We start from the raw sequence: 18,494 nt of genomic DNA on the forward strand, positions 1-18,494 counted from the left end.
ACTCACAGGTGTCTGCTGCAACAGAGAATAAAAACCTCATGTATCTACAAATATACACAAATGTCAATCGATAAAACACCACAATTTTCCAAGTGCAGAGCCAGGAGTAATCTCTGAGCTCACAAAAAGCCAAAAAAGGGGAGAAAAAAAAACCCACAGCTTTCTCTATGCAAAGACTGCTTTGTTACACAGGCTTGAATAGCAATGATCCAAGATATACTCTTCTGAAGAATAAAAAAAAAGGAATGTCTTGTCCTAAAAAAATTTGTTAAAGTTGTTAAAAAACACAAGTGACTTGGAAAATGAAAAAAATACTATAAAATATAAATTCACATAAAATAATAGTTCCTCTAAAATTAGCAAGGTTCAAAATCCTTTCTCACAGATGTGAAATGTATTAACTCATAATTGTTAAAATTAACATGACTTCAAGTTAGCAAACTTCCGTTAGAAATTATGTTAATAAAAATGCACCTTCATATTACCAAAGAAAAAAATAAAAAAATTCAAATTCTAAACACAGAGGTTGATGAACTGATAAGTCATATCATCTTTTTTTTTTTTTTTTTGCTTTTTGGGTCACACCTGGCAATGCACAGGGGTTACTCCTGGGTCATGCACTCAGAAATTAAAATTACTCCTGGCAGTGCTCAGGGGACCATATGGGATGCTGGGAATTGAACCCGGGTCAGCTGCGTGCTAGGCAAATGTCCTACCCGCTATGCTATCGTTCCAGCCCCGATAAGTTATATCATCTTATCAGATGTTTTGGTATACTAAAATATAAAGTATTAGAATACAATCATGCTATTTTACACTGTCTGTGTCTACTTTCCTACTATATAGCAAAACTGAATAGTAGCCATGAAATTATATACCCACAAAATCAAAAATACTATCAATACCTTCAAAGAGCATTTATTTCCAATCCCAATTAAAGTAACAAACTGGGTTGCAGCATAGATTGGATTAAAAGCCAAACTTCAGCAAACCACATTTTTCTCATGATATCACACAAAAGAATAATTCTGAATAACCAGAATTTTATATGGCAAAACTATAAATCTTATTATTTTGGCCAACATGATTTTTGAAATATAGTCATGTAGACTAATACTAAAAATAAGGTAATATAACTTAAAACACTAATAATTTTTTTAAAACTTTAAATGTATGAATGATTATGTAGAAAATGTTAAAAATACTGATCAAAGAACATTTCAGAATATTTTATGTAATATGTTTATAAAAACCAAGTAGGTGCATTTTAATCAAGAGAATTTAGTGTGGGCAAGTAGTCTTCAGATCTTCTATAAGACATCCATGGGATCATGAAAGCCTTAAAGTATTATACACTAAAATTTTAAATTAAATGACCTGTAAAAAATTTCAGTATCTAATACTGCAGTAACAAAGGAGTGAATAACACAAGGGAGAAAGCTGGGATAAAAGAATCAGTCATAATGCAAGATGCCCACAAGATGGCACCAAATGAGTGTGTAGAACTATGTAATCCAAAAACTAAGTCTGTTTACCACTATTTTTTAAAATACTCCATGCCATGGAGTTAGTACTACACCCCTGGTTACCTTGGAATGTGCTATCGAGAGCGTATCCACCCAGACTCTCCAGCCTCCCCACTCATATTTTATTGCATGGTACAAAAGAATCCGGAAGATATTGTAGACCATCTCGGTAATCTTCTGTTCTTCAGAATTTTTAGGGTTTATATAGCCAAGAGAAAACATCCAATCCTGCCACACTGAGCACTGCAATAAGCATCTAGTAGAAAAAACACATTTAATTGAACTATCCAAACTATGTCTGAATTCACTATTTTGAAATTTAAACATGCAGTGGTATATGATTCGACTTTTAAAGAAAGGCATACTATCATCCGCATATTCTGTATTTGACACATGGAAAGATATTTTCCCTTTTTCTTCTACCCAGAAAAATTCAAATTACATTTGAAAGTGACTTCCTAACTTTCACGGTCCAATTTAGTTATTTCTCTACCGCTTCATGACATGTGACACTCATACTGTACTTAAAAACTATATAAAATTTAATAATGGTTTTGTTCATTTTGTTTCTTGCATGACTGTACAATGACATTCAATCTGTGCTGTGAAGAGTTTTATGTACAACAGATACTCAACTAAAATTTGCTAAATTAAGGATTTAGACAGCAAACATGGCTTCTAAGAACTTCCTTTTCCTATCCAAACTGCCTTAAAATTGCATGACAATAATCAGCTGTCAAGAGGAAATTTAAGGAAATTACTGATAAATATGAGTAAATAAGTAAAGCAGATAATAGGTATCAACAAAAGGAAATATGTTTGCATAGATATGGATAATGAAATGTGATTAAAACATACAAATGTAATTAAATAAAAGCATATAGAACAGGTATTATAAGTTTATATTAAGAAAACATACAAAACCTTTTCTAAAGGTTAAAAGTATTTTATAGTATAGAATTTTAAAACATTCTCTTTAAAAGATGAAGAATGAAGGAGAAGAGGGACCTGAGAAAAAGTACAGGGATGAAGGCACTTTCCTTGCATGCAGTCACCCCCAGCTGAAAGCCTGCTACTCCATATGGTTGCTCAAGCACCACAGAACTGATGCCTAAGGACAGAGCCAGGAGGAAGTCCTGAGCACCACAAGAAGTTATGCAAAAATAAAGATATATAAACAGCAACAATGAAAAATGGGAGAAAATAAAAGTTATTATGGAAAAAGATTTGCTATAATTTTTATATTTTTTACCTTCTATTTTCACGGCTATTACTGAAGAGTTTTATCATGTCAGATAAAAACAAACGACGAACTTCCATCAGTTCTGCGCTTGGCGTAGAGTTTTTTAACAAAGTTGCAACCACTTTAAGAATCACTATAAATGAACAATAAACCATACACAGTAAAATTTCATTAATGCACAACACATTACACTCAAAAAGTAATGACTTTAGTTAAATGCACCACAGTATATGAGTTGTAGGTGTCATGAATTATGTAAAGGTCATCAAGACTTGTGTGATTAGGAAATGTTTCAATCTCACTAATTGTCATGGAACTACCACATGACAATGAAAAACTGCTGTTTGCTCACTTGGATTCTGAATTTTCACAGTAGAATCTGGCTCCGGATGTGGTTTGTGTACGACTTGAGTACACACTTGCTCTGTCAGGATCTGAAAGATAAAAAAAGAATTTATTTAGAAAATAATTTAAACCGTACTTTAAAAATCTATATAAAGAATTTACAACAATAGCTAATTCTTCCCAAAGAAAACATTGAAATGGGGCTTCTAGTTAATTCCATGTATTTCTAAGTTAAATCTATAGTCATCAACTTTTATTATTATTATATACACAGGAAGATTAAATAGGAAATCTAAGTATTTTGTTTGAAATCCCCTTTCAGTTTAAATTGTTAACAGACTTACACTGTACTGTAAACAAATGCTTACAGTCTACAACATAATAAAAAAATTTTTCAAAAAAATGAAGGTAATATGTAAACCTATGCATATCCTGGCTTCTGAAGGAAGTAATAGGGAAAATCTTTATAATGCATTGTCTCATTTTCATTTGTCAAATACTTATATATTTTTTTAAATTTTAAATGAACTTTCAGATAATAAAAACTGGCAAAACCAATTTAAAAATGGCAGAATTTATTATTATACTTTACATCTCACAGAATTCTCTAATCTCTTCACTGCAAAATTCTTACCTATGAGCATAATATCTGATATTATACTTACTGCCAGTGCTCAATAAATATTTATTAAATATAAAAATAACTGAATGATGTAGAAATAATGAATACATGACTGTTTAGCCTCTAGTCTGTGTTTACCACTATTCTTGAAAATGTAAAAAAATATGAAGAGGCTATTTTTAATAAAGGGCTATTATATTAGGGGCCTAACTTCCTTTTTAACAAGCTAAGCTATGATGCTCCTTTTAAAACAGTTTAATCTAAAGGTCAAAAAAATCTGGGGAAAAGATAAGAGTTAGCTTGGGATAAAGTTAATTTATTAAGCAACAGAGGTCATTTTCTCTAATTAAGGAAAAAAAAATTGTTTTTCTTTTGGAATCCACACCAAGCGATGCTCAGGGGTTACTTGTGTCTCTGCAGTCAGGAATCACTCCTGGCAGTGCTTGAGGGAGTGGACCATATGGAATGACAGGGATCAAACCCGGCTAGGCTTGTTCAAGGCAAATGCTCTACCCGCCACACTATCACTCTGTCCCGCTCAACAAAATATATCTTTTAAACATGACACCTAGTAGTATACTTCTTACCTTTCTGCTCAAACTTGTAAAAAAGGACAAAAAACATAGGAAATGTGATTAAGTGCAATAGGAATGTACATCAAAGTGGTATTCACTTGATATAAATGCGAACTATTACTAAATGATAAATGTGAGGCAATTTGCCACATCATTGTTGAAACCAAATATTTTCTTATTAAAGTGTCTTGGAATTTCCTAAAATGGGGAATTCCATACATGCATTACTACTAAAAAGATGAAGTCAAAACACAGAAAAAAATGTTTTTGAAACCATAGAACAATTTATGTTCACATAAGCTTGTAAAGAGTTTGAAATCAATATGTCCAATCTTTTTTAGTATCTACATTAAACCCAGTGAACAAAACACAAAAGTATTCTTGATATAAATAAAAATATTCAAGATAATCACAGTCAAGTCTGGAAGAGATTAGGTCAGACCTGTCCATGACACATACTAGTCAAGAAATTTTTACACCAAATAGAATACATTTCAGTGCACAGAAAACAAAATTTATTTCCCAGAATCTCATTTATATTTTTGACCTTATCAGTGCCTGTGTGATTATCTAACAGTGAGCATAATAAATATCTTGCCTCTCCAATCAAGCTGTTAAAAACAACAAATAAGGCTCAATATGTAAAAATTAAAAACTGTAACATACTCAAATGTAAGTTATGTTAAGCAAATTACTAAAGCATATTTTGAAACTAAATCAGTAAATCCAGTAAAATCCCCAGTAAAATCCAGTAGAATGTCCATGTCTAGAAATGGGAACTACATACGGTTGTATTTCTAGTGTTAACATGACAGAGACAGGCATGCCCCATTAAGTAATAAAACATGGCAGACAGTCTACTGTTAAGGATCTTAAGTTTTTAAAACTGGTGAAGGAGCATGAGATACAGAGAGGAACACAAATGCAACCTCTTTACTGTTTTTTCGGCAATATCATCCGTGCTCTGGGCTGACTCTGGGGAGTGGAAAGGTTGGAAGTGACCAAAGGGGGGGGGTGATGCAGGGTCACTGGCCACAGGCAGGGCAAGCACTATTAGCCTCTGGACTATCTGTCCAGCCCCAGCTGCAAACCCTTAAAATGAAATAGGAGCTGAATGAAGGGTAGGTGGTTTGAGGGGGCTCAGACATGCACTGGAGTTAATCTTCACTCAACACAAAACAAGATAGTTCAGAAGCAGACAAGGACTGAAGTCCAATATGTAGCTGATACTACAGCACATCACAGCTCCTACCAGTCTCAGCTTAATTGTTTTCAGAGGCCACTGGCTATCATACTGGACAGCACTCGAAAACAACAATACATTATAAATATGGAAATAACTCGATGGATGTTCTATATATAGGCACAGATCTTATCCAAGAATTCTACCTTATAATTTCATTTTATAAACAGCATAATCTCTTAATTCATGGGCCACAGAGATATTAGGCTTAAGAGCAGGGACTTTGGAAGCTTCCCCTTGGAGCTACTTGTTCCAGAGCATCATCATGGAGACATAAATCATTTGGTTTTAGTAGCCTCAACCTTTGAGATAAAAGTGGTGCCAGTCATTTCTTGAAATGGCAAACTATTGACCTCACCATTAAGTCTAACTGCTACTGCAGGAATCCAATACTCAGAGAATCTATCTTTATAGTTGTGCAAGCCAATTCACTTTTTGACATTCAAGTTTCTTCATTTGTGAAAAAAATGTTTGAAAAGATGATGGATAACATATTTCCCACCTAGGAGATTCTATTAACCTTGAAAAAGATATTTTATGCATGTGCCTGAAGGTTGGACAGATAAAAACCACCTCATAAAACGTCATGCTTAGGGCTGACAATATAGTGCAGGGGTCAGGAGTACATGCTAAGCATGTACAAGGATTAAGTTTGATCCGTGATTTAACAGATTCCCCTTCCAGATGTAGCCTCAGGGTAAAGCCCCCAAATACCATGGAGTAGCCATGGTGGTCCTTGGTACTGCTGGGCATAAGGAGTGCCACCTCAAAGGCCCTCACTGAACTGTCGGGCTGTTTAGCCAATCATCACCAGAAGGAGCCATAATGAGCATTATTTAGTAGCCCCCCAACACTGATGCTAAAAATTATATATTTTAGAGCTCTGAGAGATAGTACAATCAGTAAGGTGCCTGCCTTGAATGTGGCTGACCCAGGGTTGATCCCTGACACCACATGATATCCCAAGCCTGCTCAGAGTGATCCTCAAGGGCAGAGCCAGGACTAAGCCTTGAGCACCACTGGGTATGGCCCAAAAAATGAAACAATAAAAAATCATACCATTATAGTAGAAGATACTATAACTATGATATATCCTTTTTAAAAAAGCATGTCATTATCTTGGTAAGAAACTGAGATCTTATGACAAGGTCTCACACCTGAGTGCCTCTGTCTCTAAACTAAGTGTTAAATGAATTATTGGAATTGGATGTAAAGAGTACTAATAAAGCCAAGCCTATAAAGTGAAATTAACATCGCATTTAATGAAATAATAAATCACATAGTATTATTGGAATATACAAGCATAATAAATTTTAAAATCTTGTGCCTGTTACTATACTTAAGAACTTAAGTATAGTAAAAGTTTTAAATATTTTTAAATTTAATAAATTTTTAAAAATCTTGTGCCTGTTACTATACTTAAGAATTTAAGCATAGTAAAAGTTCTTAAAAATATTACAAAAGACTACAAATCTTTAAGAAAGTAAGTATAAAAATTTGAAGATGAGGTGAGCAATAAAAACAATGAAGCTGTAGATAACTCTGTAATCTCCAATGGTATGCTATGGGGAGGCAGGGCCTTCGGAGGCAATAAGGGCCAAATGTCCTCATGACAGAACCAGTATCCCACATGGGACATCCTAAAGAGTTCCAATGCCCTTTCTGTCAGGTGGGACACACAAAATATGCTTCATAAACTAAGTAAAAGCTGCAAGAGACATTAAGTCTGCTGACAAAAGTGAATAAACAATGGCAGTCCCAAAAAGTCAGATTTGGCAATACCTGAAATATGTGAAATATGGTGAAGGTTATGTTTTGCTGTGATTTATACTGCACCTGAGAAGAGAGTGCATGTTGAGGACCTGAGATTCATTTCTCGTTGCAACTAGTCAACTCTGTCACTATAACTCAAAATCAGAAACAACTTAAAATATAAAACTTATCCTTTAGCTCATGATCACATGAATAAAGGTGATTTTTATCTTTCTATAGGAAGTTTACTACACTAAGCATTTAAGAGCTATGATCACTGCTTATCAGTATCAGGAAAGCAGAATTAAGATTAACATAAAAATTTCTTATATCTTATTAGTTGTTTTTGAAAAATACTACTTTAGGGGGTACTACCCATCTCACAGAAAATTAAGACTTCAAGTTGAATCAATCTGTTAGAAATGATGACAGGGGTCTCTGAGTTGAAATGATGACATGTAAAGGTTTAAGTCATTTCTATATATAATTAACTCTAGGTTAATCTTGGTAGTTGCTACATATCAGAGCTACTGAGAAAGAGGGAAAGTCTTTGGACCAATAGTAAAAAACTCACAAAGAATCAACATGAGTATGTTTTAAAATGTATGTTCATTTTCTTTAAGACCCGGTAATGTTCACATTTAGTAACTATTAGTCTCCATCATACATAGGGGTCCCACTACATACATTTAAAAACTATAATAACACATTTTTTTTCATTTTTACCTCGTAAAGTGTGTTGTATGTGGTGACAGTCACAGTGTTTGTATGCAGCATCAGCCTTTCTCCAAGAAGAGTAAAAAGACTATGGGTATGCATAATTTCAACTTTTCTCCTGAAGAAAGAGAGGGGGGGAAACAAAATGCTATGAAACACGATGGATTTCCTAGCCACAAGTTTGGGATAAGAAAATATAATCTATGGACAGACAGAGAATCATAAAAGCAATAATCGCATATGCAACTATTTTCTAAAGTCTCAAGACTACTAAAAGTGTTTCAACTATTCCTGTAAACTAAAATGTGACATATACAACTTGTGAAACATCAACATTAACGGCTATTATTTTCAAATTTCTAATCAGTTTAAAATAATTGGAACTGCTAAAACTGATACACAGAATTTTTAAAATCATTCAATATAAATTCAAAAATCATCAGTCTGTGACAAACTTTAGGTGTCAATAATCACAAATCATGGTTAAAAAGTAAATGAGTGCCTTGAGGTTGGCATCAGATGAAAATTACTTTTGACAGGAGTTGTAAGAGATTTGTTACTGTTTGCCTTTGATATATTTCCCTGGATTTGGGGGGATGGTGGAGTGGGGGACACACCTGGCAGTGATCATGGCTTACTCTTGGCTCTGCACTCAGTGATCATTCCTGGTGGGCCCAGGGACATATGGGTGCTAGGGATTGAACCCAGGTCTGCCATGTGCAAGGCAACCAACGTATTCTAATCCTACATTGTGGGTCTACACTACAGCCTCTCCATAGTGGATTTTTAAATATTAGTAACTTACCATTTGTTTACATCATAACAATTCTAAAGTTTTACCCTTCTATATATGAGCCCTACTGCCCCCAACCACCCAAGTTCTAGTGCTATTGAATTCAAACCATAAAGAAAACCCTTCACTTACTTCACTTAATGTTGACTCATTTAACTGCTGACCCACCAAAATCATAATTGGGAGATAAGGATCTACTAAAGAAGTTTGGAACACTTAGCTTTAGTTCAGCAAACTATTATGCTACTCTCATCTCTATCACTTTCTTTCCTGTGTTGTGCAAGGGAATGTATGTGGTATTAGGAATGGAATCGGGTTCTGCGGCAAGCAATGTAATTTTGCCTTACACCTGGTACAATCTTTCTGTGGATACTGTATCAACTTTCTTATATCAAGGTTTGAGCCCCCTAGCTAACAACCCTCAGTAATTTCATTTCTTACCTTGATTTTCTAGTGTCCTCTCTTTGGACTTTGCAACCATCAAGTAAACTTACTGGATAATCACAAAATTCTCTGGCTATATTGGCTAGGTATGATCACTGAACTGAGTGCAAGCCAGTGGAATTTGAAAGCTGTCAGCCATTTTAAGGTCAACAATAGAGAAAAAGTTTGTATTCCATGGCTTTCCCAAAGAAAACAGCATACAAGCCACACACAGGGAACAAGAAAAAAGCATGGCAGCAACAGCCCTGCCTTTTATCACAGCCCGCAGAGAATCAATCAACTGCTGAAGAACACTCATTTAGATCTAAAGGGAGTAAGATAAATATTACTAGTTCTATAAATAATAAAAATTTCATCGTAGGTCTATTACAGCACCAATTGTTATTACCTAATACAGGAACGAAATACAAAGTCACTTGTCTGTGTACCACACATACCCAGCAATCCTCTCTCCTAATATCAGCCTCCACACTCCACAAGGAGAACAAAACCCTAGGTCTGATGGAACCCTCATCAATTCTCCTAGTCCAGGGAAGGAAACAAAATTTCCTAACCCAAGAGGAAGCAGGGCATTTGTCTAATGGCTTGAATACAATTGAGAAAGGCCAACTTGTCATCAAAAATATATAATATAATAATCAGAATGAAAGCTATTAAGTAATTATGGAGGAAAAAGTGTTGATGCTTTGCAATGTCCACGAAAATACCAGAGTTTTCATGCTTCTGAACGGGAAAGAATAAAGGTCAAAGAATATACCTTGATAAATCTATCCATTGATACAAGCTGGTGGAAAGGTATCTAAATTGGGTTTAGAGGGATTTAAAAAAATGTTTTCTTAATAAAAACCTGTCACTGTATCACTGTCATCCTGTTGCTCATCAATTTGTTCGAGCGGGCACTGGTAGCGTCTCCATTGTGAGACTTGTTACTGTTTTTGGCATATCAAATACGCCATGGGTAGCTGGCCAGGATCTGCCCTGTGGGTGAGACACTCTCGGTAGCCTGCCATGCTCTCCGAGAAGGGTGGAGGAATCAAACCCAGGTGGGCCATGTGCAAGGGAAATGTCCTACCCGCTGTGCTATATAGCTCCAGCCCATAATGTAGAATATGAATAAAAATTTGAGTAAGAATAAAAATGTTAGCATTTCATATGACAAATCTGAATGCTAAATTTTTTATTATTTTAGAATATTTTCTTTTTATATAACATTTGGATACTTTGACGGTTGTTCAACAGCACTATCAATGATCAATTAACCAAACTTACTATATACTTGTTTATTATATGACAACTAGCTTGGAGTATTGTGCAAAAAATGCCTAGCATTATCTATAAAAATTTTAATTCATTTCCCATGGTTTTTCAATATTAAAGACCTATGATTTGCAAAGTTAATGGTAGCTGAGTTTTAGGCATATAATACTTCAACACCAAACCCACCACCCGTGTCAACTTCCCCCCACAAGTGTTCCTATACTCCCTTCCTATCCCAATCCCCACCCACCCAGGCCAGTCGACTTGACAGAAACACTGAAAGTTTGAGTGGTTGTAGCTTAGATCTCATGTTTTCAGTTTTGTTGAGTCTATGTTTTGGATAAAGTGTGTGGGCAGTCTCTTGCCCACACACCTGGCTGTCTTCCCCTGGGGCCCCTCGGAGGGGATGGCTCCAACTTCTTTCCCTGCCCCGAGCAGAGCTCCTGGAGGCCAAAGACCACCAGAACCTAGCTACAGCCATGCTCAAGTCCCCTCTCCACATGTTTGGACAAGTCTCACACATGAAGGTACCGGCAGAGGAACCCAGGTGTGTGTAATCCCATCAATGGCCGACTTCCAGAGACTTAAAAGCAAGCTTCGAGAAGCGATATCTTATAACCTACTTCTAGCTACTGAGAGTTTCCTGCCCACATGGGGCAGCCTCGCAAGCTTCCCATGGTGTATCCATATGCCAAAGCCAGTAACCAGCTGGATCTCATTCCCTTGACCCTGAAAGAGCCTCCAACGCGGCACCATTGGGAAGGCCGAGTAGAGAGAGGCTTTCAAAATCTCAGGGATAGGACGAATGGAGAGGTTACTAAGACCGCTGAGCAATTCGACGATCAACGGGATTTCATGATCGTGATCGTGTTTTAGTGTTCTGGATATATAGCTATACTACTCACTCATCTAATGGATATAAACGGAAGCCCTGGATGCCTGTTCATCTATTACTTCTCATTCTCTTCTTCCCCCTTAATTTCTTTTCTTCTCTGTCCTCTCATACAGTGATCTTTCAACTGTCACTACTTGAGTTACGAAAAAAAATTGATACTCGCCTGATCATTTCCTCAAACTGCTCAAATTGAATGTTCACAGAGCAGTTTAACTCTACCTTTGGGAAACATGGTTTAAATAATATTCACATCAATATACCATGGCAGAAATGAATCTATCTCCTACTACAGTTTGCTTTAAAATACTGCTTACTTATAAAGTTTTCGGAATACAAGTTGGAATATAAGCAAGACTGTCATTCATATCTAAGGCAAAGAGTATGCATGTTGGTTATGAACAAAACATTGTGTTTCCAAAATGAACTTCTAATGAATGAATCTTCTAAGGAAAGATCGAGCTTGATACATTCAATTTAAGAGTACTTCACTAGGACACACAGTGAAAGAAGTAACAAACTAAACATGGCTTACCTTTAAAAATTAATAAAATAAACATGCGTATTTACCCTTTATCTTTTCAGTTTTACATAATTTTTGCCAACTAATAGTGCAATCTATTTTTTGTTTTGTTTTGGGGCCACACTGGTGATGCTCAGAAATAGTCCTAGCTCAGCACTTAGGGATTACTCCTGGTAGTGTTCAGGGCATCATATGGGATGCCAGGGATTGAACCTGGGTCTGCCACAGACAAGGCAAGTACCTTACTTGCTATACTACTGCCCCAGCCCCAACAATCTATTTAAGAGAAATCTTCCAAACTCATAAAAAAATCTTTCCAGTTTCCTCACAAAACTTGGAGACTGTTCAATGAAGTACGTCTTGTAACAAATTAAACACTTTAGTCAAGTAAAAGAAACAACTCTATAACCCAGAGATATTATAAATTCAAAGTTGTTACTCAAAATTAGTTGTGATGTATATAAACATGCTGACAGAGAGCAACAGATTATGGCAATATAAAATTTTATATAAGGTAAACTGCAGTTTTGCATATATCAATATATTGCCATGAATTTTCATAACAATCAGATATAACAGCAACTGAAGATCAAGAGGCGATAAAGAACTCTGTCTTCTGAATTTGATTTTTTTTTAATTGGTGGGAGTGGAGGGTTGGGTCACAACTGGTGGTGCTCAGGGTTTACTCCTGGCTTTGCACTCAGAAATTACTACTGGTGAGCTTGGAGAACCATATAGGAAACCAGAGATAAAGCTGGTGTGACTGCATGCAAGGCTATATTCTGCCCACTGCATTATTGCTCTGGTCCCCTGAAACTGATTTTTCGTCTATATACTTTCATCTATATATGGCAAGATAGAACACTCTTGGGTCACATCTCTCAGAACTTGTTGCTACTAACAACTATTTAATTAGTGAGGATGACACTATTTTGATTCTATCAGAAATTCTTATTACCAAGCATCAATTTACACCATTATCTCTTAGTGGCAAACCTTACTGAACATTATTTTCTTATATACAGATCAATACTTCATTTCATGGAAGTCTTACTGTTCGCTTTGGTTCTGTCCTCCAAAGAAACTAGTAAACTTTAGATTAGATGCTCTGTCCTCACTTTCTCAAGTTTTTCCTACAAATCACATTTACTGGGTAAGAAATGACTCAAAAAGCCTGAGTGTATCAGGATACCGATAACATTTTTTAGAAATAGGCAAAACACTCCTGAAATTTATATGGAACAATAAACCCCGACAAATAGCTAAAGCAATCCTTGGAAAAAAGAAGATGGGTGGCGTCACCTTCCCCAACTTCAAACTCTACTACAAAGCAGTAGTAATTAAAACAGCATGGTATTGGGATAAAAACAGACCTGCAGACCAATGAAACAGAGTTGAATATCCTGTCACAGGCCCCCAAATATATGGCCACTTAATCTTTGAGAAAGGAGCAAGAAATGCAAAGTGACCTAGTCGGGCCCGTGCTCGGCTCCGGCCGGCCGGGTTTTCGGCCCGGGCGCCCATGCCCCTGCAGAGCCGGTGGATGTGGAACAAGCGGGAACCAGAGACAGCTTTAGGAATTGGGGTTCCAGCAAGTGCCTGCACCCATGTATGGAGACTGTGAATTAAGCCTTTGCCCCACGCCGGCTAACGGAGGAAATATGTAATTTCTGGCAGAATTTTCCCAGGACTTTATACAGAAATCCAAAACCGCGCGGACGCGGCAGCGTCCGCGCGACTTAACATTTATAATTGTCATCAATGTGAAAGGGTTCCATTTGAACAGGTCAGACTTGGGGGGGAAACTCCAAATAATAACAGTAAGTTTTTGTTGAAATATTGAAGGTTCTTAATGTAACAGCCACCTCTGGACTATGAGCTAAGCAAAAGCCCCACGCTGGCCAACGTGGCGTGGAGTACACCATACTATGAGGCGCAGGAAGGGGGATGAGGGGGAAAAATTAAAAAAAAAAATGGAAAAGGAAAAAGAGAAAAAAAAGAGAGAGAGAGAGTTATGTCAACTATAGTGAGTTTTGTGTTGAATTATGGAATGTAATCAAGGTAAAGAAAAAATGAAGTGAAATTCATTAGTTATACAGTAGGGGGTAGGGGGTGGGGGCGGGGGATAAACTGGGGTTTCTGGTGGTGGAATTTGGGCACTAGTGAAGGGATGGGTGTTTGAATATTGTATAACTGACATATAAACCTGAGAACTTTGTAACTTTCCACATGGTGATTTAATAAAAATTAAAAAAAAAAAGACATATTATAAATCAAGCTGTCTTTCAAAATGCCTTTAAATTTTAGGGAGGGGGTGACATGGATGTAAAGAGTTAAGGCAGTGTAAAAATAAGTATTGATTGGACAGTGGAAGAGTCTGAGATTGGGGCATGCAGTTTGAGTTTGCTATCACATTTGCACTACCTTAAGGAATATTTTATGTTTATAGGTACTCAGTAAATAAAAAAATTAGAAGTATTTGGAAAAAAAAAAAAAGAAATGCAAAGTGAAACAAGGAAAGCATCTTCAACAAGTGGTGCTGGGAAAACTGGATAGCTACCTGCAAAATAATGAACTCTGACCTCTGTCTAATGCCAGGCACAAAAGTCAAATCCAAGTGGATTAAAGACCTTAGTATCAGACATGAATCTATAAGGTTCACAAAAGAAAATATAGGCAAAACTCTCCATGACATTGACGCTAAAAGCATTTTTAAGGACGAAACAGCACAGACCATGCAAGTGGAAGCAAACAGAAACAAATGGGACTACATCAAACTAAGAAGCTTCTGCACTTCAAAGGAAACAGTGAACAAAATACAGAAAGAGCCCACAGAATGGGAAAGAATATATACCCAATACCCATCTGATAAGGGATTAATATCCAGGATAAGCAAGACACTTGTAGAACTGTACAAGAAAAAACCTCCAACCCCATCAAAACATGAGGAGAAGAAATGAACAGAAGTTTCCTCAAAAAAAAAAAAAATACAAATGCCCAAAAGGCACATGAAACAAAGCTCCACATTGTTAGTCATCAGGGAGATGCAAATCAAAACAACAATGAGGTATCATATCACACCACAGAGACTGGCACACATTCAAAAGAATAAAAGCAACCAGTGCTGGCATGGATGTGGGGAAAAAGGGATGCTCCTTCACTGTTGGTGGGAATGTCAACTGGTCCAGCCTTTCTGGAAAACAATATGGACAGTCCTTCAAAAACTAGAAATTGAGTTTCCATATATTCTGGGAATATATCCCGAGGATGCAAAAGAGTACAGTAGAAATTATATCTGTACCTATATATTCATTGCAACAATAGCCAAAATATGGAAACAACCCAAGTGCCCTAAAACAGATGACTAGTTAAAGAAACTTTGGTACATCTACACAATGGAATACTATGCAGCTATTAGGAGAGATGAAGTCATGAAATTTGCCTATAAATGGATAAACATGGAGAGTATCATGCTAAGTGAAATGAGTCAGAAAGAGGGACAGACATAGAGAAATTGCACTCATTTGTGGAGTGTAGGGTAGCATCACATGAGGCTGACACCCAAGGATGGTAGATATAAGGGCCAGGGGGATTGCCCCATAGCTGGAAGACTGCTTCAGAAGCAGAGGGGAGAAGGCAGATGGAATTGAGAAGGGATCACTAAGAAAATGATGGCTGGAGGAACCAGTTGGGATGGGAGATGCATGCCCAAAGTAGATAATGGATCAAACATGATGACCTCTCAGTGTCTGTGTTGCAAGCTATAATGCCCAAAAGTAGAGAGAGAGTATGGGGAATATTGTCTGCCTTAGAGGCAGGGGTAGGGTGGGAAAGGGGGGGTATACCCAGGATATTGGTGGTGGGGAATGTGCACTGGTGGAGAGATGGGTGTTTGATCATTGTGAGATTGTAACCCAAACATGAAAGCTTGTAACTATCTCACAGTGATTCAGTAAAATTTTAAAAAATCATTTAAAAAAAAATAAAATTTTAAAAAAAGATGTTTGTTTTCACAACTGAGTTTTATGTTCAGGGCTTAGTTTTTCATATCCTATGGATTTTTTTCCTAGAATTAAAGCTTTAATATGGACAGTTTACTCTGCAGTCTTTTAGCTATTACTGAGTATCATCACTGTCATCCATATACATATTCATAGAAATCTTGAATCATGAAAGTTATAACTCCAAAATAAGAGTCTGCTCTCTTATGTAAGTAATTTTAGGTTTCTGATTCTTTCTACTTTCTTTACTAAGCCAATATCTGTGATTAATTCTTAACTTCTTTATAGTTAAAAACTTTTACTTTATTTCTTTTTATGATTTCTAACTTTATTACATAATGATCAGAAAATGACGGCCAGTAAAATTGTGTCTATATTACTCACGTTATAGCCAAGGATGACTTTTTTTTTTTTTTTTTTGCGTCACACCGGCGATGCACAGGGGTTACTCCTGGCTCTGCACTCAGGAATTACTCCTGGCGGTGCTCAGGGGACCATATGGGATGCTGGGATTTGAACCCGGGTCGGCCGCGTGCAAGGCAAATGCCCTACCCGCTATGCTATCACTCCAGCCCCATGACTTTTTTTTTAACTTCTAAGGTCACAAATTTTATTCCCAAAAAGATGTATCTCTACTAAGTCATTTTATAGAAACAAAATCAATCTCTTTATTGTTATTTATCCAACTGGTGCTATTCCAAGAAAGATGTTTGCCTATACTCTTACTATATTTTTATTACATTTGTATTATATTTTAAATGGGATTTGCTTTACATATTTGATGCTTTAGGGTTGATGAACAAAACATCAATTACATAAATCAAAAGTCTTCCATCAAAAATTGACTTTGCTTGAACTTTCTGTGATTATCATAGCAAGATCACAGTGATGCCCAGGAGTCATTATAGTGCTGGGGACCAAACCAAATGCCAGTGAGTTGACTCGATTCCCAGGTCCTGTTTTGAACTTTTAATTTCAGCTCATGTTTTCCTGTACTTTCAAATCCATGTGAGTTTTTATACAGTCAACAAATATTTTCTTCCTTTTTTTCCCCTTGACCACATTTTTTTTTTAAATAAGAGAGAAAAATCTAAGATACTAACAAAGTCACTGAAAACTTTATGAAGTATTTAAACAAATACCTCTGGATACTTCTTCACAATTCCATTCTTTTCATAATAAAGCCATAAGCCACTTAAGGCTTTGTCAATAACAGGACTCAATTGTGAAGTTGGCCTCATTATGCAATCTATACTATCTGGATTTCTTTAAGTAGACTATGGAGTCTGCACATTAATGAAACTGCCTAAGAGCATTTCTCAGACCAAATCTCTGTATTAGGTATGAATTTATTTTTGGACAAACAGTATCACAGGTCTTCTCTCTCTTTTTTTTTAGATATGCATCCATTCTGTTTCTTTTTGTTTGTTTCGTTTTTGGGGGGTGTCACACCAGCAGTTCTCAGAACTTTCTCCTGGCTCTAAGCTCAGAAATCACTCCTAGCAGGACTTGCAGGACCATACTGGGGTCCCTCGGATCAAACCTGTGTCTGCCATTTGCAGATGATGGTCTGCCATCATCTCATCTCCTACACTATAGTTAGCTGGCCTCGTTTCATATTTTAATGAGGTTTTGATTAACATTGATTTAAAGTTATATATATATATATATACATATATATATACCTTAACACTACTATGCAGATCTGTAAACTACATCATGATCATCACAAAAATCTACTTTCTATGAATCACCATGCAGTTGATTCACAACCTATTACATCTACCTCCAATTCCCTTCCCTTATAAAAATTGCTCTATTCTGTTATCTGTAGAGTTGAGTTTTGTTTAGGTTTTTATTTAATGTGTTTGTTCATTTGCTTAGTTTATATCCCACATAAGTAAAACCTTGAGGCATTTGTCTTTTTCCTCTGATTTATTTCCCTAACATAAATCCTCATAAAGCTTACACATGTTGCCACAAAAGGCAAGAACAGTATCTTTTACTGTGAATATAAAACTTCATTTTTGAAGCAAAATAGTTCTATTTAGAGAAATATGATGGGGAATAAAAAAAAAATTGTGTTCAAGAGAGAACACGAGCTTTTCCGAGTAAACGAAAGCTGAGCACACACATCTCCAGTGGAGTTGCAGCAGATCTCCATGATGGCGAACAGTCCGTAAGGTGAAAACGAGAGAACACCTTCTCTCAAGCTGTGATGCAGATGGCTCTCAGAGATGGAAAATGCACCATGATCAAGTTGAGGTATCAAGCTGAGATGCAGCATTCATTACACTTGTTTTTACAAAACTGGTTCAGAGTTGAGCTTTTCCCAACTGCCCTGCAGGGGTTTTCTATGAAGGTTTCTGAGGCATTGCTAATGGGAAGAGCCTGGGAAGCTCTTTTCATATTCTTAAGTGGTTCTGCTTGGAACTTCTCCAGAGAAGGGATCCACCTACCCTGGTTGATGACTCAATTTCTGCTGCTGGTGGCATCTCATTTCCCCCTGTTTAAGGAGATGCAGCTCTCCAGCTACAGAGTGACCTCCGCTAATGACTGGG

At 36.5% G+C, this 18,494-nt stretch overlaps 1 protein-coding gene across 5 annotated transcripts in view; it reads right to left on the reverse strand.

Moving 5' to 3' along the window:
* Positions 1-18,494, reverse strand: part of NBEA (neurobeachin) — a 625,086-nt gene that overhangs the window by 427,372 nt on the left and 179,220 nt on the right. For all 5 annotated transcript variants that reach the window (XM_055142057.1, XM_055142054.1, XM_055142047.1 and 2 more), the window contains 4 exons: positions 8,033-8,141; positions 3,122-3,203; positions 2,779-2,902; positions 1,590-1,782 (listed from right to left, as the gene is read on the reverse strand). In XM_055142057.1, coding sequence (XP_054998032.1) covers positions 1,590-1,782; positions 2,779-2,902; positions 3,122-3,203; positions 8,033-8,141 — 508 coding nt within the window. The remainder of the gene's footprint in view (positions 1-1,589; positions 1,783-2,778; positions 2,903-3,121; positions 3,204-8,032; positions 8,142-18,494) is intronic.

This window comes from Sorex araneus, chromosome 1, assembly GCF_027595985.1.
Source record: "Sorex araneus isolate mSorAra2 chromosome 1, mSorAra2.pri, whole genome shotgun sequence".
In the NCBI taxonomy this organism is placed as follows: domain Eukaryota; kingdom Metazoa; phylum Chordata; class Mammalia; order Eulipotyphla; family Soricidae; genus Sorex; species Sorex araneus.